At 42.0% G+C, this 15,104-nt stretch overlaps 1 protein-coding gene across 2 annotated transcripts in view; it reads right to left on the reverse strand.

Annotated features, from left to right (window-relative positions):
* Positions 1 to 1,097: 1,097 nt before the first annotated feature.
* wdhd1 (WD repeat and HMG-box DNA binding protein 1) overlaps positions 1,098 to 15,104 on the reverse strand; it is a 67,013-nt gene continuing 53,006 nt past the window's right edge. For both annotated transcript variants that reach the window (XM_034109295.2, XM_034109286.2), the window contains exon 26: positions 1,098 to 1,495. In XM_034109295.2, the coding sequence (XP_033965186.1) occupies positions 1,310 to 1,495 (186 nt within the window). In that variant the 3' untranslated portion in view covers positions 1,098 to 1,309. The remainder of the gene's footprint in view (positions 1,496 to 15,104) is intronic.

Consider the following 15,104-nt stretch of genomic DNA (forward strand, 5'->3'; position numbering starts at 1 on the left):
AGTGTCTTATAAGGAGTGTTAAATAATGAGATAGACAGATATTGCAAAATATGTTGGCAAACGCTCGTTCACCTTTGTGTCTGGATCTAGGACCCAGAAAGAAAGCAGGGTTTAAAGACCTCAGGGCCCTGACGGCACACAAGGAGTTAGCACACAAGGAGTTAACATATCTGAGATATAGTTTAGGGCCCAACCATTCTGAGCTTTTCAAGTAATGCGTGTAGATTTAGATATATGGGGTGGAGTAAAAAGCACAATTACGCCTTTCAAAATGTGGTGGAGTGTAAAGTGGAAAAGGCTGACAATGAAATCAGTTTTAAATCTCAGTCCTGATTATTAATACGACCTGCTAGCTGACTGCTTCTGCCGCAGTAAGAAAAATGAAAATCCAACAAAAAAGTTACATCAAGATAAGAACAAACTTTTTAAAAATACTACAAAGGGACGAAAGCAGTAATAAAAAACAAAAAAGCAGAACAAAGTTACCTTAAGGATATATAATAAGGACGTGTTTCGTCTGTTTAACATCAAGAAGTTGCATGTCATACAAGCTTCTACGTGGTGCTCCGCCTCGCCCCGTTCTGGATGAATACCATGAGAGATTGGCAATGTTTCAAAACAGATGGAGCCATGGGACTGCCTCTGTGTATTTGCTTGTATTGTTTATCCTTAATTTTAAATGTAACTATATTTATGTGTTGTTCTTTTCTTTTCACTATCTCTGTAAAGCGACTTTGAGCACCTGTAAAAGCACTAACAAAATAAATCTATTATTATTTGCCTGTTCTATTTGTACAAGATAACCCTGATAACCCTGAGCTTCAGACATCATGTTGGTCTCCTGCAAGCAAATTACTTTGTTAAATAGGAATTTTCTTTACATTAGTGACCTATTTTTTGTTATATATTTGCATCTTCAGGAGGAACAAACGGATTGAGAGCCACAGACAGAAGGGAAGTCAGAATGTAGTCATTGTTTTTGAATATAACACCAGACATATCCTTGAAAGAGCCCATCAAATATGATCTCCCATTTTTTCACTTCTTTGTGAATGAATTCAATGCCACACAAAAAAAATTGATGGAGACTAAAAATGTGAACTAACAAACATTTACATTTATTCAATTGGTAAAATACAGTTTATAAGGGTTTATAGAAGTGTTGCAAATGTAAAATCAAAACAAAGGATGCCCCATTATTAATGAATTTGTGTTCTGATAAGTGCCGCAAATAACAGACGCATTATCTAACGCAGCAAACAGATTTCCTACATACATTTGCACTAAAACCAAGACTAAAATCAAATGTTTAGTTTTTGTTAAAAGCAAATGCCGAAAGCTTGGAGGATGGATCTAGAGATTTTTTCTTCTTGGCACTATTTTCATCTGCTTCTGCCTGTCCTTTCTCTGTCTCTGCACCCTCTGCTCCTCCTTCGGCCCTCTTCCTCTTCTTCAGATCTGCTGCGTCTCCAGTTTTTGCTCTTTCCGTCCAGGACTGAATCAAATAGGAAAAATAAAAGAACATGAAATGCCTGTTGATTACGGAACAGGACAAAACAAAATCATACAGTTCTTCCATTTCAATTGAGGCTCCAAACACCTACATCAAATGACTAAATACACACTACACACACACACTCAGGCGTGCAGTTTGAAATTGCATCCTGTCATGTATAATCACTACTGACAGGCTGCTGCCTCTTTTCCCTCCTCGTGCTTTCCCCCCCCCTTTCTTTCTCTCCCAGCCGAGACAAAAGGAAGCGCTTGCCTGGACGTAATGGAGCCCGGATGAATCATCAGGCCTGGTGAGTGGTCTGGCCACACACACAAACACAACACACATACATACTCTTCACCTGCAGCACTGCCCATTAACGCCATGCATATTCAAACAAGCCTCAAAACATAAAACACCACCGATAGAGAACTGGTAGATGCTACAAACTGTGACGTCCTGCTATTCAATTGTTATTTGATTGAATTCGGACAGAATAATGACATTAGGACAAATTAGGAAACACACACAGAGCCCCAGGGTCGTTAACGAGGTTTCAGCTTCCTGCAGGGTCATGTAACAGATTTTTCTTATTAAATATCCAAACTGAAAAGTCAAAGCCTTCACTGTATCTACTAGGGATGTAACGATACCAAAAACCTAAAAAGTCCACGGTACGATATTTATCGCGATATTGAAAACTAAAGGAAAAAAAGTGAATTAAAAAAAAAATGTCTTTATTAAATAATAAATCTGATTTGTACAGCATTTTAGTAGGATAGTCGTATTTTAAAGTGTCAACAATATAATAATCAGACCTTGCAATAGAATAAATAAAGTTTCTGTTAGGGAAATAATTGTCCTCGACTCCTAGATATGACGTGCATGACCAACCCTTCCGGTTGTTGCCTCTTTTGAATGACGAAAACACACTACCGCCGCCTGCTGGTAAGGAGAGTTATTGCCACTCATGCACTGAAGTCTTTGCGGTGTGTTCCCGTGCGACACATGGCCAAGACGCAGGAGAACACGGCGACGCAACAGTCGGCGTCGGCGAGTTCTCTGGTGTCTGCTTGGTGTGTCAGGGCCTTTAAAGTTAGCGCTGAGCTTCAGTCTGCAATGTTCAAAACAACAGATAAAGCCAGAGATCTAGGTGTAGTCATGGACTCTGACCTGAGTTTCAACAGTCACATTAAAACAGTTACTAAATCAGCCTACTATCACCTAAAGAATATAGAATGTACTACGAAGCAGGATTTTTGCTTAGCGGGCTAACTTCAGGGAAGACTCCGGGTTTCCGGTCCTACGACGCTGGTTGTCTTTTTAGCGGGCTAGATCTCCATGGTAACTTATGCTTAGCGGCTAACCTGGTCAGGACCAGGTTAGGTTGCAGGCTAAGAGCTCAACTCAGTGAAAGCACTGCCTGCTGACCAATCAGAGCTCAGTGTGCGGAGTTTAAAGCGATCAAGTCATATTACAGGAGAAAGGAAATACAGAAAAGCTGCCGTCGCAGGAAAGACGGCCGGCAAAAATCACCGACTGTGTGAACGTGAACATTAATAGAATATCACCTCCCATCTTCAGAGCAATCTGACTATTATAACATTAGCGTTAAGAAAGCTTACTTAAATATCGGCCACAACATAAGTAACCGGATCAGAGTACATTAAGTACAGTCCGCGGCATATCACTTCATAATGTATCATATATTTTATTATCTGAGTCAGCTGAGCCGTATCTGGCCGTGCAACACTCACAGTGTCACAGACTGGATGCAGAAGTATTATTTTAAGCAACACATTAAGTTGACGAAACACTCGAGTCAAATGTAATTAAAGTCAGATCGTGTTTTAGACGGGGCAGTGATATCATAAACCTGTTAATGTATGCATTCAAACACTTGTTCTGTTACCAGCTGTATTCACCTTGCAGGTGCAGCTATGTGGCTTTGAGCCTGGATCAAGTGTTTAAGTCATGGATGTTTAAAGTTTAACTTCTTCATATGTTTAATAAAGTTGACTTTTCATTCAGGAAGTATGACGCTGCGCTGTCAGTACACTTCTCCATGTTTGTGATTGGTCGAATGCTTCAAATACCACCCCTTTCATGTGAACGCGCACCCAACTAGATAGGACACTAGAATCTCCCACCATCCAACTAACAACAACAACAACAACGTCAAGCCTTTGGGCTCTGAAACTACGGTGGGGGGGGGCCGAGGACAAATACACATGCGTCAATCGCACCTTAAAATAATTAGTGGCGTTAACAAAAAAAAAATGGGGTTAACGCGTTAACTTGACAGCCCTAGTAAAGAAAATGCTTAAGACACCTTTGAAAGACCTCACGTATACAGTGTTAAAAAACACTTAACATCATTGAAAATCTTGTTTTAGCTGCCATGATGTTGCTTCAATGGGAAAACACATTCAACCTGGTTGTACATTTATTAAACATTAAATATCTCAAGAGTCTATTATACCTTTATAGAACAAGTACCATGCATACAATTACATTCATAACAAAAAGAGGAGAAGTTATACGCCAGATTATAGATAAAGCTAATCTCCATCTGCAAGACAATTATGTAAAAGAAAATGGCCCTAATATTCATAAACGTTCTTTGTTTAACATGTCAAATGTATTGTATTGTGAAAATATATATACAATATATATATTTGTTGTAAATGTAAAAGAATAGAGGCCGACAAAAAGACTAAAATGCTGTTAAAATGTATTAAAAAACAAATGCTTTTTCTTCAAATCCCTTATTACACTTAGATTTAGATTTGTAGTTAATTGGAACTTTTTGGTGTTCGGATGCAGAACCGTGTCTGATTTGAAAACAGGAATTGCCTTTTAAAAAACTGAATCATCACGTATTTCTGCTGCAGATTAACCAGCTCACTGTTTCTCTCACAGTATTATCATAAGATCAATGCTTTGTGCCCTCGCTGCCCAAACACACTCGACAGGGTTCCCAGGCAACAGGCGTCCCTCCCCTCCCCCGCAGGTCCTCATCCACTTCCTCTTTTCTTTCTATGTGTGGAGTACGGCGCTGCTGAGAGCCGTGATGTATGCAGGGTCAGGACCAGGCACCATACAAGCACACACTGATGCCTATTAACACTGTGTGTATGAAAGCTGAGGTGTGTCACCTCATTACACACCATTGACTGGCCACAGCAGAAATCGTAAATCAATAGTAAAACATAAAATGACGGAGGGGGCTGAAGCTACTCCTTACATGAGGTAGAATAAGAATAGTGTATTGTACCAATGTTTAAACTCTAGAAAGGGATTTCCCCCTTTCTACAGGCGTATTAAGTGTGTTGAGCACCAGTGTTTGTGGAAAAACAGAGGCTTTCAAAAGCATAGCGGGATTTTTTTTATAATTCTTTGCTTTTTTAAATTCCAGTCAACAGCATCAGAACTGAAGCAGACAACACCACAGAAGCGCAAGTCTCATTAAAGGGAAGTGACGATTAAGCAAAAAGTTGGATTTATTTAAATGAATCCTTTTGACGGAGTTCATTCATCAAGTCATTTTATGCTCCCTAGGACACCTTAATGTAATTCATTCATGGTTCACATGATAAGGAGTAATTGTCATATTATGCTAGGAAGTATTACAAATAAATAAATATTTATTTATATATATATATATTTATTTATTTATATATATATATATATATATACACATACATACATCAGCGACGTGCAGTCAGGGGAGGCATACTCCAATGTAAAAGGGAAAACAACTAAAGAAAAACTAAATAGTAATAATAATAAAATGTCTCCACTGATCTGTGTTGTAAATGTGATTTCTGTATGATTCCAATCGCTTTGTATAGTCAAAATCAGCACATTTGACGAGCTCCGCTACAACTATGGGTAGCGATGAGAAGTGAGGCAGGGACGAGCTCTGCCTCTCGTAAGCCCACCGTAACTGGCTGGAGCGCGGGCACTAATGTCGCGCGGGCACTAATGTCGCGCGGGCACTTATTTTGTGAGCGCGCTCAAGCCAGTTACTATGGGGTGAGGTGAGGCACAGATGAGCTCTGCCTCAACTCAGAATGCGTCACCCCACAGAAACTGTCTGGAAAGCGGGCCCTAAGCGCATGCCTGTTACCATCTCACTGTATGTCACCAATGTAATGTTTGTAGATCCCTTTATTACATTTATCCTCGCCATCCATAGTCTCTAAATAACTTATTTCACGTATATATGATATTTAGGCTCGCTGGTCTCATCGTACAATGGCAATGAACAAAGTACCAGGGGAGGCAGCCATAACCTCTGCCGCACTGAAGGGGCGTAAGTGAACCCACAGGTTCTTGTTGCTACTGTTATTCTACGCAGAGACGGTAGACGCGAACAACAAACTAGGGCTGCAGTCGAATAGTCCAAAGATCAGCTCCTAAGTTCTAACCCAATCGTCTATTCCTTGACCTCTGAGTGAAACATCACGGGGTTAAGGGATAGTGGATAGGATAATTCAAAAGGACTTAGGAGAAGAGACTGCGGTACCTTAGAGAATCCGAATGTGCTTTCACTATCCGACGTGTTTATGATGCGCCAGCGGACGTCATGAATGTGCGTCTGCTGCTGTGGGGGAACCATGGAAACCACAGTTTTCTATAGCGGACTACAACATGGATGTTCAATAAGAACCACGGACTACTGTAAACTCATCTAGAGACTCTGCACCGTGCTCTGATGCTGCTGCTTTGCTTTATGAACGTGGACAACAGAGAAAGATATTCTTCATGATCAAAGTTGGAATTGAAATAAAAAAGGAAAGTGAAACTTATGCTCGTCACCCTCTCCCTCCGGTCCACATTTATACCAATGATCCCAATACGTATGATTGTATGAACTAAAGATCTTAAAATCAATACAGATGTATTTATTATAAACGTTAGTCCTTAACATCTATCACTGTGTATATCACCATTCAAACATCTTTTAAAAGTTGAACAAACCCCACACAGCTCAGTAAAGACTGTGAAATGTTGACTTTATTTGATAATTTCAGTGAAAACTAACGTTCATATTTCTCCTTTTGATTATAATACTGATGAACGTTCAAAACAAAGCACTTTGGCAACTTACCACCTACGTTTTAAAATGCTTAATAAGCACCGTAACTTTCATGATATCATTTCTTGATAATAATCGGTTGTTTCCGTGAACGGCCGACTGTTGAGTGACGGCAAATGCTGCAGCTGCAAGGCATTGTGGGGCAACATTTTCGCTTCTCCTGTCGGTTAGGGAGGTCCAGTGGTTCCTAAGCTAAAGGAGGTTATAAAGGAAGTTTGAAACCTCCTTTCCTATCATTCTCATCATTCTAGAGAATTCGAACGGCACTTATCATGGCTGCCACTGAGGGACTTCCGGGTCATTTCACTCCTTTAGGAAGGTTCCTAAGCTAAATGGACTATTCGACTTCAGCCTAGACTTTTGAAACTAGAGGAAGATAAGGAGGACTTTTGCAAAAAAGTAATAGAGATTGTTGTCCAGCATAGACTTCATCTTCAAGTCAAGGTAAGACCCCAATTGTAATGAACATGAGATCTTACTAAGAAAGAACAATCCAATATTTAGATTTTGGGTATCCTTTTGTTGAACGGTCTGTTTAAAATGAATCGAAGCATCAGACTAAAAAAGCTTTTGAAAATAACCGAATATTTCGATTAAGGTCAAAATATAATATTTGTAAATCTGACTCTGAAAGAGTCAGTGCCTCACCAGCCATGAACCTCACTGCACGTCACTGATATATATAGTAAATAATTATCAGTTTTACATTATACTTTAATACTTTGGGCGGTAGGATCCTAATAAAAAAAAAAATCTTAAAAAAACACCATGTTTCATTTTGTGTTTCAAGTCCTTGGCCTGGCATCCAAAGGTTTAGAAACCCGTTGGCACACAAATACGTCTCTTTTATATATTATAGTTTTTATTTATATTTAAAAAAAAACATAATCTGGCAAAAAGCCATTTAAAAGGTTGATAGTAACTAATTGATAGTTTCATTGGTCAATTCTCTCTACACAGCATACTACACCATATCTACATTATTTGTTTGTAACATCAGATTTTAAGAACCACTTTTGTAAATAATTTGAGTTGTACAGAACTTCTGAAAATGTCCCCCTCTGATGTCTGACATTTTAAAGAAATAAATGCTGATTACATTTTAGGGTGACCAAATTGCGATTTCCTCAAAACTATTCCAATATTACTCCATAGATCTAAGATAATTAGGGCCCGAGCACGATGTGCTAGGACCCAACGGCGTCCTAGCACGAAGTGCAAGGATACCTATTGTTATTCGTGGTATTATTAGGGCCCGAGCACGAGAGTGCTAGGACCCAACGGTGTCCTAGCACGAAGTGCAAGGATACCTATTGTTATTCGTGGTATTATTAGGGCCTGAGCACGTAGTGCAAAGACCTATTGAAATCGTCAGTATTATTATTTTTCTGTTACCGGTTCTGCACTTTCAACCTGTTTTTGAGGGGGTTACGACACTATTCATGTAGCGACATTTGGCAACGCCGCCAGGACCGGTGAAAATGTTAACATTCTGGATTCGATGGGAGAAAATGTTTCAACTTGCTCTCTAGCGCCACCTGTGTAAGTTCAGTGTTTCGAAAAATTTACAAAGTCGCAGCGTAAGTCTGAGGGACCTGAAATTTTGCACACTTATCCGGGTGGAGCAGCTCTACATATTATCCTCTCATATCCCGAAGCTCCGCCTACTTTGATTTTTTTTAAATTAGCATAATGTGAAAAACATTGAAATATTAACTTAAATTCCAATTTCTTGATTTTCCAAACCAAACTTAGTGCACAGCATCAATGGAGGGGCAGACACATTACCGTACAAAATGAGCACGAGGTGTGGAAAAATGGCCGACATCAATCAAAACGTATTAGCAAAAGGGTGTGGCCTACACATAAATGCTCACAATTCATCCAAAATGTATCCAAATATCACAGATTTCGGTGGATAGATTCAGTGTGTCTTGGGGAATAGGCACAACAAACACTGTTCATTTCGAACAATAGGGGGCGCCAAAAACACAACTAATTTATATCTCAAGAACCGATGGACTAAAAAAATATATATTGTCATAGACATACTGGCAGGGTGAGTATAAACTGAGATTTAAAGGGTCGCAACCAATGAAAAATGTGGGCGTGTCCTATTCAGTTTTTTCTTGAAATCGAAGGGTTAAAAAATGTACCGAGCCATAAGTAGGGGAGAAAATGAGTTACGGCCTTTCAATTCGGAACACATGTCACAGCCCACAAACTTTTCCAGACTGTAGAAAAAAATCGGACGTTTTAGCAAATATGTCTCAGTAGCGCCCCCTATTGTGCGGTAGTCAAATATAGTTTCTTCGAACTACCCGAAACTTGGCACAGAGATTCCTCATGGAAATGCGGACATATTTCAAAATGGCTTCCATTATCTCCGCCCCCCATGAAGTCGGCCATTTTGAAATATGTCCATTTTAAGCGCATTTTCGCATACGGTACCGAAGGAGTGGCAGACCGGGGTGGTGGTCCCCCTTTTCAAAAAGGGGGATCAGAGGGTGTGTGCCAATTACAGAGGCATCACACTACTCAGCCTCCCCGGGAAAGTTTACTCCAAGGTACTCGAAAGGAGGGTCAGGCCGATTGTCGAACCTCAGATTGAGGAGGAACAATGCGGATTTCGTCCTGGTCGTGGAACGACGGATCAGCTTTTTACTCTCGCAAGGATCCTGGAGGGGGCCTGGGAGTACGCTTATCCGGTCTACATGTGTTTTGTAGACTTGGAGAAGGCGTATGACCGGGTTCCCAGGGAGTTACTGTGGGAGGTGCTGTGGGAGTATGGGGTGAGGGGGTCTCTACTCAGGGCCATCCAATCTCTGTACTCCCAAAGCGAGAGCTGTGTCCGGGTCCTCGGCAGTAAGTCGGACCCATTTCCGGTGAGGGTTGGCCTCCGCCAGGGCTGCGCTTTGTCACCAATCCTGTTTGTAATATACATGGATCGGATTTCGAGGCGTAGTCGTGGGGGGGGGGGGTCTGCAGTTCGGTGGACTAAGGATTGCACCACTGCTTTTTGCAGATGATGTGGTTCTGATGGCTTCATCGGTCTGCGACCTTCAGCACTCACTGGATCGGTTCGCAACCGAGTGTGAAGCGGCTGGGATGAGGATCAGCACCTCCAAATCTGAGGCCATGGTTCTCAGCAGGAAACCGATGGACTGTCCACTCCAAGTAGGGAATGAGTCCTTACCCCAAGTGAAGGAGTTCAAGTATCTCGGGGTCTTGTTCTTGAGTGAGGGAACAATGGAGCGTGAGATGGGCCGGAGAATCGGAGCAGCGGGAGCGGTATTGCAGTCGCTTTACCGCACCGTTGTGACGAAAAGGGAGCTGAGCCAGAAGGCAAAGCTCTCTGTCTACCGGGCCATTTTCGTTCCTACCCTCACCTATGGTCATGAAGGATGGGTCATGACCGAAAGAACGAGATCGCGGATACAAGCGGCCGAGATGGGTTTCCTCCGCCGGGTGGCTGGTGTCTCCCTTAGAGATAAGGTGAGAAGTTCGGTCATCAGGGAGGGACTCGGAGTTGAGCCGCTCCTCCTTCGCGTCGAAAGAAGCCAGTTGAGGTGGTTCGGGCACCTAGTTAGGATGCCACCTGGGCGCCTCCCTAGGGAGGTGTTCCAGGCACGTCCAGCTGGGAAGAGACCAAGGGGTAGACCTAGGACCAGGTGGAGGGATTATATCTCTTCGCTGGCCTGGGAGCGCCTTGGGATCCCCCAGTCAGAGCTGGTTGATGTCGCCAGGGAAAAGAAAGTTTGGGGCTCTCTGCTGGAACTGCTACCCCCGCGACCCGACCACGGATAAGCGGGAGAAGATGGATGGATGGATGGATATCTCCGCCCCCCATGAAGTCGGCCATTTTGAAATATGTCCATTTTAAGCGCATTTTCGCATACTTGTCCTAGGAAAATGATCGGAAAAATTTCAAACCAGGACAAGATCAGCCTATATCCAATGTGATGCTAAATTGTGAATGAATAGTCGACTGCTCAAACGGGGAGCTCGGAAGCTAACGGAACATGTACCAATTTTGACGATTTAAATGCCACAAAATCGCTAAAATGACTTTCGGACGCAAAACTTGGAACACACGTCACAACCCACGTCTTTTTCCAGACTGTACAAAACAAATGTACATTTTTGTACACCAGCTCAGTAGCGCCCCCTATTGTGCGATAGTCACATATAGTTTCTCCAAACTACCCCAATCTTGCCACAGACATTACGGATGGAATTGCGGACATATTTCAAAATAGCTTCCATTAGCCCCGCCCCCCAGAAAGTCGGCCATTTTGAAAAATCTGTGTTATTCATGCATTTTAAGCGCTTTTTCGCATACTTGTCCTAGGAAAATGATCGGAAAAATTTCAAACCAGGACAAGATCAGCCCATATCCAATGTGATGCTAAATTGCGAATGAATAGTCGACTGCTCAAACGGGGAGCTCGGAAGCTAACGGAACATGTACCAATTTTGACGATTTAAATGCCACAAAATCGCTAAAATGACTTTCGGACGCAAAACTTGGAACACACGTCACAACCCACGTCTTTTTCCAGACTGTACAAAACAAATGTACATTTTTGTACACCAGCTCAGTAGCGCCCCCTATTGTGCGATAGTCACATATAGTTTCTCCAAACTACCCCAATCTTGCCACAGACATTACGGATGGAATTGCGGACATATTTCAAAATAGCTTCCATTAGCCCCGCCCCCCAGAAAGTCGGCCATTTTGAAAAATCTGTGTTATTCATGCATTTTAAGCGCTTTTTCGCATACTTGTCCTAGGAAAATGATCGGAAAAATTTCAAACCAGGACAAGATCAGCCCATATCCAATGTGATGCTAAATTGCGAATGAATAGTCGACTGCTCAAACGGGGAGCTCGGAAGCTAACGGAACATGTACCAATTTTGACGATTTAAATGCCACAAAATCGCTAAAATGACTTTCGGACGCAAAACTTGGAACACACGTCACAACCCACGTCTTTTTCCAGACTGTACAAAAAAAATGTACATTTTTGTACACCAGCTCAGTAGCGCCCCCTATTGTGCGATAGTCACATATAGTTTCTCCAAACTACCCCAATCTTGCCACAGACATTACTGATGGAATTGCGGACATATTTCAAAATAGCTTCCATTAGCCCCGCCCCCCAGAAAGTCGGCCATTTTGAAAAATCTGTGTTATTCATGCATTTTAAGCGCTTTTTCGCAAACACCTCCTCGGGAAAATTCCAGTCCAGGACAAGTTAAGCCCATATCCAATATCATGTTAAATTGCCAATAAAATAGTTGCTAGCTCAATCGGGGCGAACGTAAGCTACCAGAGAATGTACCATTTTTGATGATTTACATGTCTCAAATGACTCCAAACTACTCGCATATAGTTTTCCAGATATTCACGAAACGCTGTATACACATTGCAATTATGATGGAACACATATTTCAAAGGGCTTTTGATTAGCCCCGCCCCCCACAAAAATGGCAATTTCCAAAGATGGCCTTTGCATTTTGCGCACATTTTCCCACACTATCAAGCTCCACATTTGTGGAATCAGCTTCCAATTTGTGTTCGGGCGGCAGACACCCATCAGTTTTTAAGAGTGCGCTTAAGACCTTCCTTTTTGATAAAGCTTATAGTTAGGGCTGATTAGATTCAGGCCCTAGTTTTGCTGATATAGGCTTAGTTTGTCGGGGGACATCTTACTTCTTCCTTGTCTCTGTCTATACCTGTGTACTCTCATGTTCCGATTAACCAAGCTTCCCCAAAATTCTTTCTTTTTGGTGTCTCTATACGCCGGGATCCGGAGACATGGATGATCCTGCGGTCCTGTGTCCTGGATCGCGAGCCCTGGATCTTGAGTCGTGGCTGTGGTCCTGGATCATAGGTCCTGGATGGATATCCTCGTGGATTCATCTTCCTATTATACACACATGCATTTCCACACATTTTGACTACCTATGTTGCAAATGAATTATCTTTTCAATTTACACACCGCATCTATTGCACGTCTGTCCGTCCTGGGAGAGGGATCCCTCCTCTGTTGCTCTCCCTGAGGTTTCTCCCATTTTTCCCTTTAAACTGTGGGTTTTCTCCAGAAGTTTTTCCTTGTACGATGTGAGGGTCTAAGGACAGAGGGTGTCGTCTTGTTATACTGATATTCTGTACACACTGTGAAGACCACTGAGACAAATGTAACATTTGTGATATTGGGCTATATAAATAAACATTGATTGACTGCTCTTAGGGAAATTATCGGAAAAATTCCATTCCTGGACCAGTTCAGACCATATCCAAGGCGATGCTACATTGCGAAGGAATAGTCAGTCGCTCAAACAGGGAGCTCACAGCCTACAATGTACAATTTTCCAACATTTACATGTCAGATACGCTACTCTGTCTTCCACATCATCTGTGACACACACACACACACACACACACACACACACACACACACACACACACACACACACACACACACACACACACACACACACACACACACACACACACACACACACACACACACACACACACACACACACACACACACACACACACACACACACACACACACACACACACACACACACACACACACACACACACACACACACACACACACACACACACACACACACACACACACACACACACACACACACACACACACACACACACACACACACACACACACACACACACACACACAGCTAGCAATGATGTTGAACAACTAACAAGTATGTTTTGTCTTGACTATATTTCAACTATATGATAATAAAATAATATAGTATTTATTATATTGAATTGATTATGATTATGATTGTCATTATTAGTCGAAGTGGTTTATTTATTTACCATTTACCTCACGGTATACAAAAGTCACTGTGTTGACAACAGTGTTGTGCTAGTTACTGAAAACCAGTAACTTGTTACCATTACTAGTTACTTCATTTCAAAAGTAACTCAGTGACTTTACTGATTACTTACACCAAAAAGTAATGCGTTACTGTGAAAAGTAACTTCTTAGTTACTTAAAAAAGGGCTCCCATGAATGCCCTTATAGCCTTCATTTCAGTACTGTTATTGCATTGGAGAATAATACAATCTGTTGATCAACTTGACATGCATTATATGCAATCTGGATTGCATCGATATTAGCTGGCTTTCCATGTTTGTATATTCTTTCTCCAGGTAGTTGGAAACAAAAATCCGTCCCATATGCTGTGTGCCGCCCGGACATGCTATCATGCTAACTAGCTCCCTGAAAGCGGGTGACTCCACTGTAGCAATAGCCTGCACGTGTTCTACAACATACCGTGCGACGGCTTTATCGACTTGTCCCTGGCTAGCAGTCCCTTGGTTAAAATCCAGCCGCTGTTGCTTAGGTGCAGGTGCAGGTGGAGTGGCGTCGGCTGAGTCTCTGGTCTTAGCTACTAGCTTCGTCCCAGCATGTTGTTTCTGCAGATGTTTTAAGAGATTTGAATGACTGGTTTGGGCAGTAGATATGCTCTTTGACCCGCCAGGACACAATTTACATTTAACAGAAACGTTCTTTTCTTTGTGCTCGACAAAAGTGAAATAGTGAGAATATCTCCAGGTGGAGAAACTAGACTTGAGCTCCGCCGCCGCCATGACAGTCTTGTTAGTAAACAACACAAACACAGCCCGTCTCCGCATGTGACACAGGAAGTATTTAAGTACATTTACTCAAGTACTGTCACTCGGTGGTGGTGGTGGGGGGGGGGCTCATCTCACAATGTGGCTTGGGGCCCCAAGTTGGCCAGGGATGGCCCTGCATACTGTCCAGGGCTGACAACTTCGCAGTGCAGCTTTTTAGGGAGGATGTACATTGCCTTGTTGGTTTCATTGAGTCAGTTTATAGCGTTTTGTTTGGTGCTGCACCTCTGTCAATTACTCTAGATTGTTTGGAGTAGAGTTATTATAATGTCTACAGTTGCTAGTATGTATACATGAACTGCTAATGGCACGAAGCTGTCACTGAAATACGTCTCGTGAGGTATCTGGTAATTACTGACGTGATATTGTAATGTATTACCATTGACGTGGTGTTAGACCGGATTATTATCAGACAGACTGTTATCAGCTGTAGGCTGTTTGGAATATAGTTCTTTTTTAATGTATAGCCAAGTTCCATATGGGTCACTGGTCATTACTACCGTAGATATATAAACACTAGATGGCTCAAGGGGGAGTTGCCAGCGTAGGTCACTGGCGGCCATCTTGACACAGTCAACAACTACATTACAGCTGTTGTAAGGTGAGTGATCTGCACGAAAACACTCTTATGTTGCGTAAATCTTGACTGATTTACTAACGGATGGGTTTAGTATATACGTTATTAGCATGGCTATGATACAGGAGACAACAAGAGATGTTGAGAAAAGAAGGTCATAACTATACATATAAGTATGCAGTATCATGACTACATCTTCGATGTGTCTAACAACTGCAACAGTTAGGAAATTGGTT

This window comes from Pseudochaenichthys georgianus, chromosome 3 (genome assembly GCF_902827115.2).
Source record: "Pseudochaenichthys georgianus chromosome 3, fPseGeo1.2, whole genome shotgun sequence".
Taxonomy (NCBI): Eukaryota; Metazoa; Chordata; class Actinopteri; order Perciformes; family Channichthyidae; genus Pseudochaenichthys; species Pseudochaenichthys georgianus.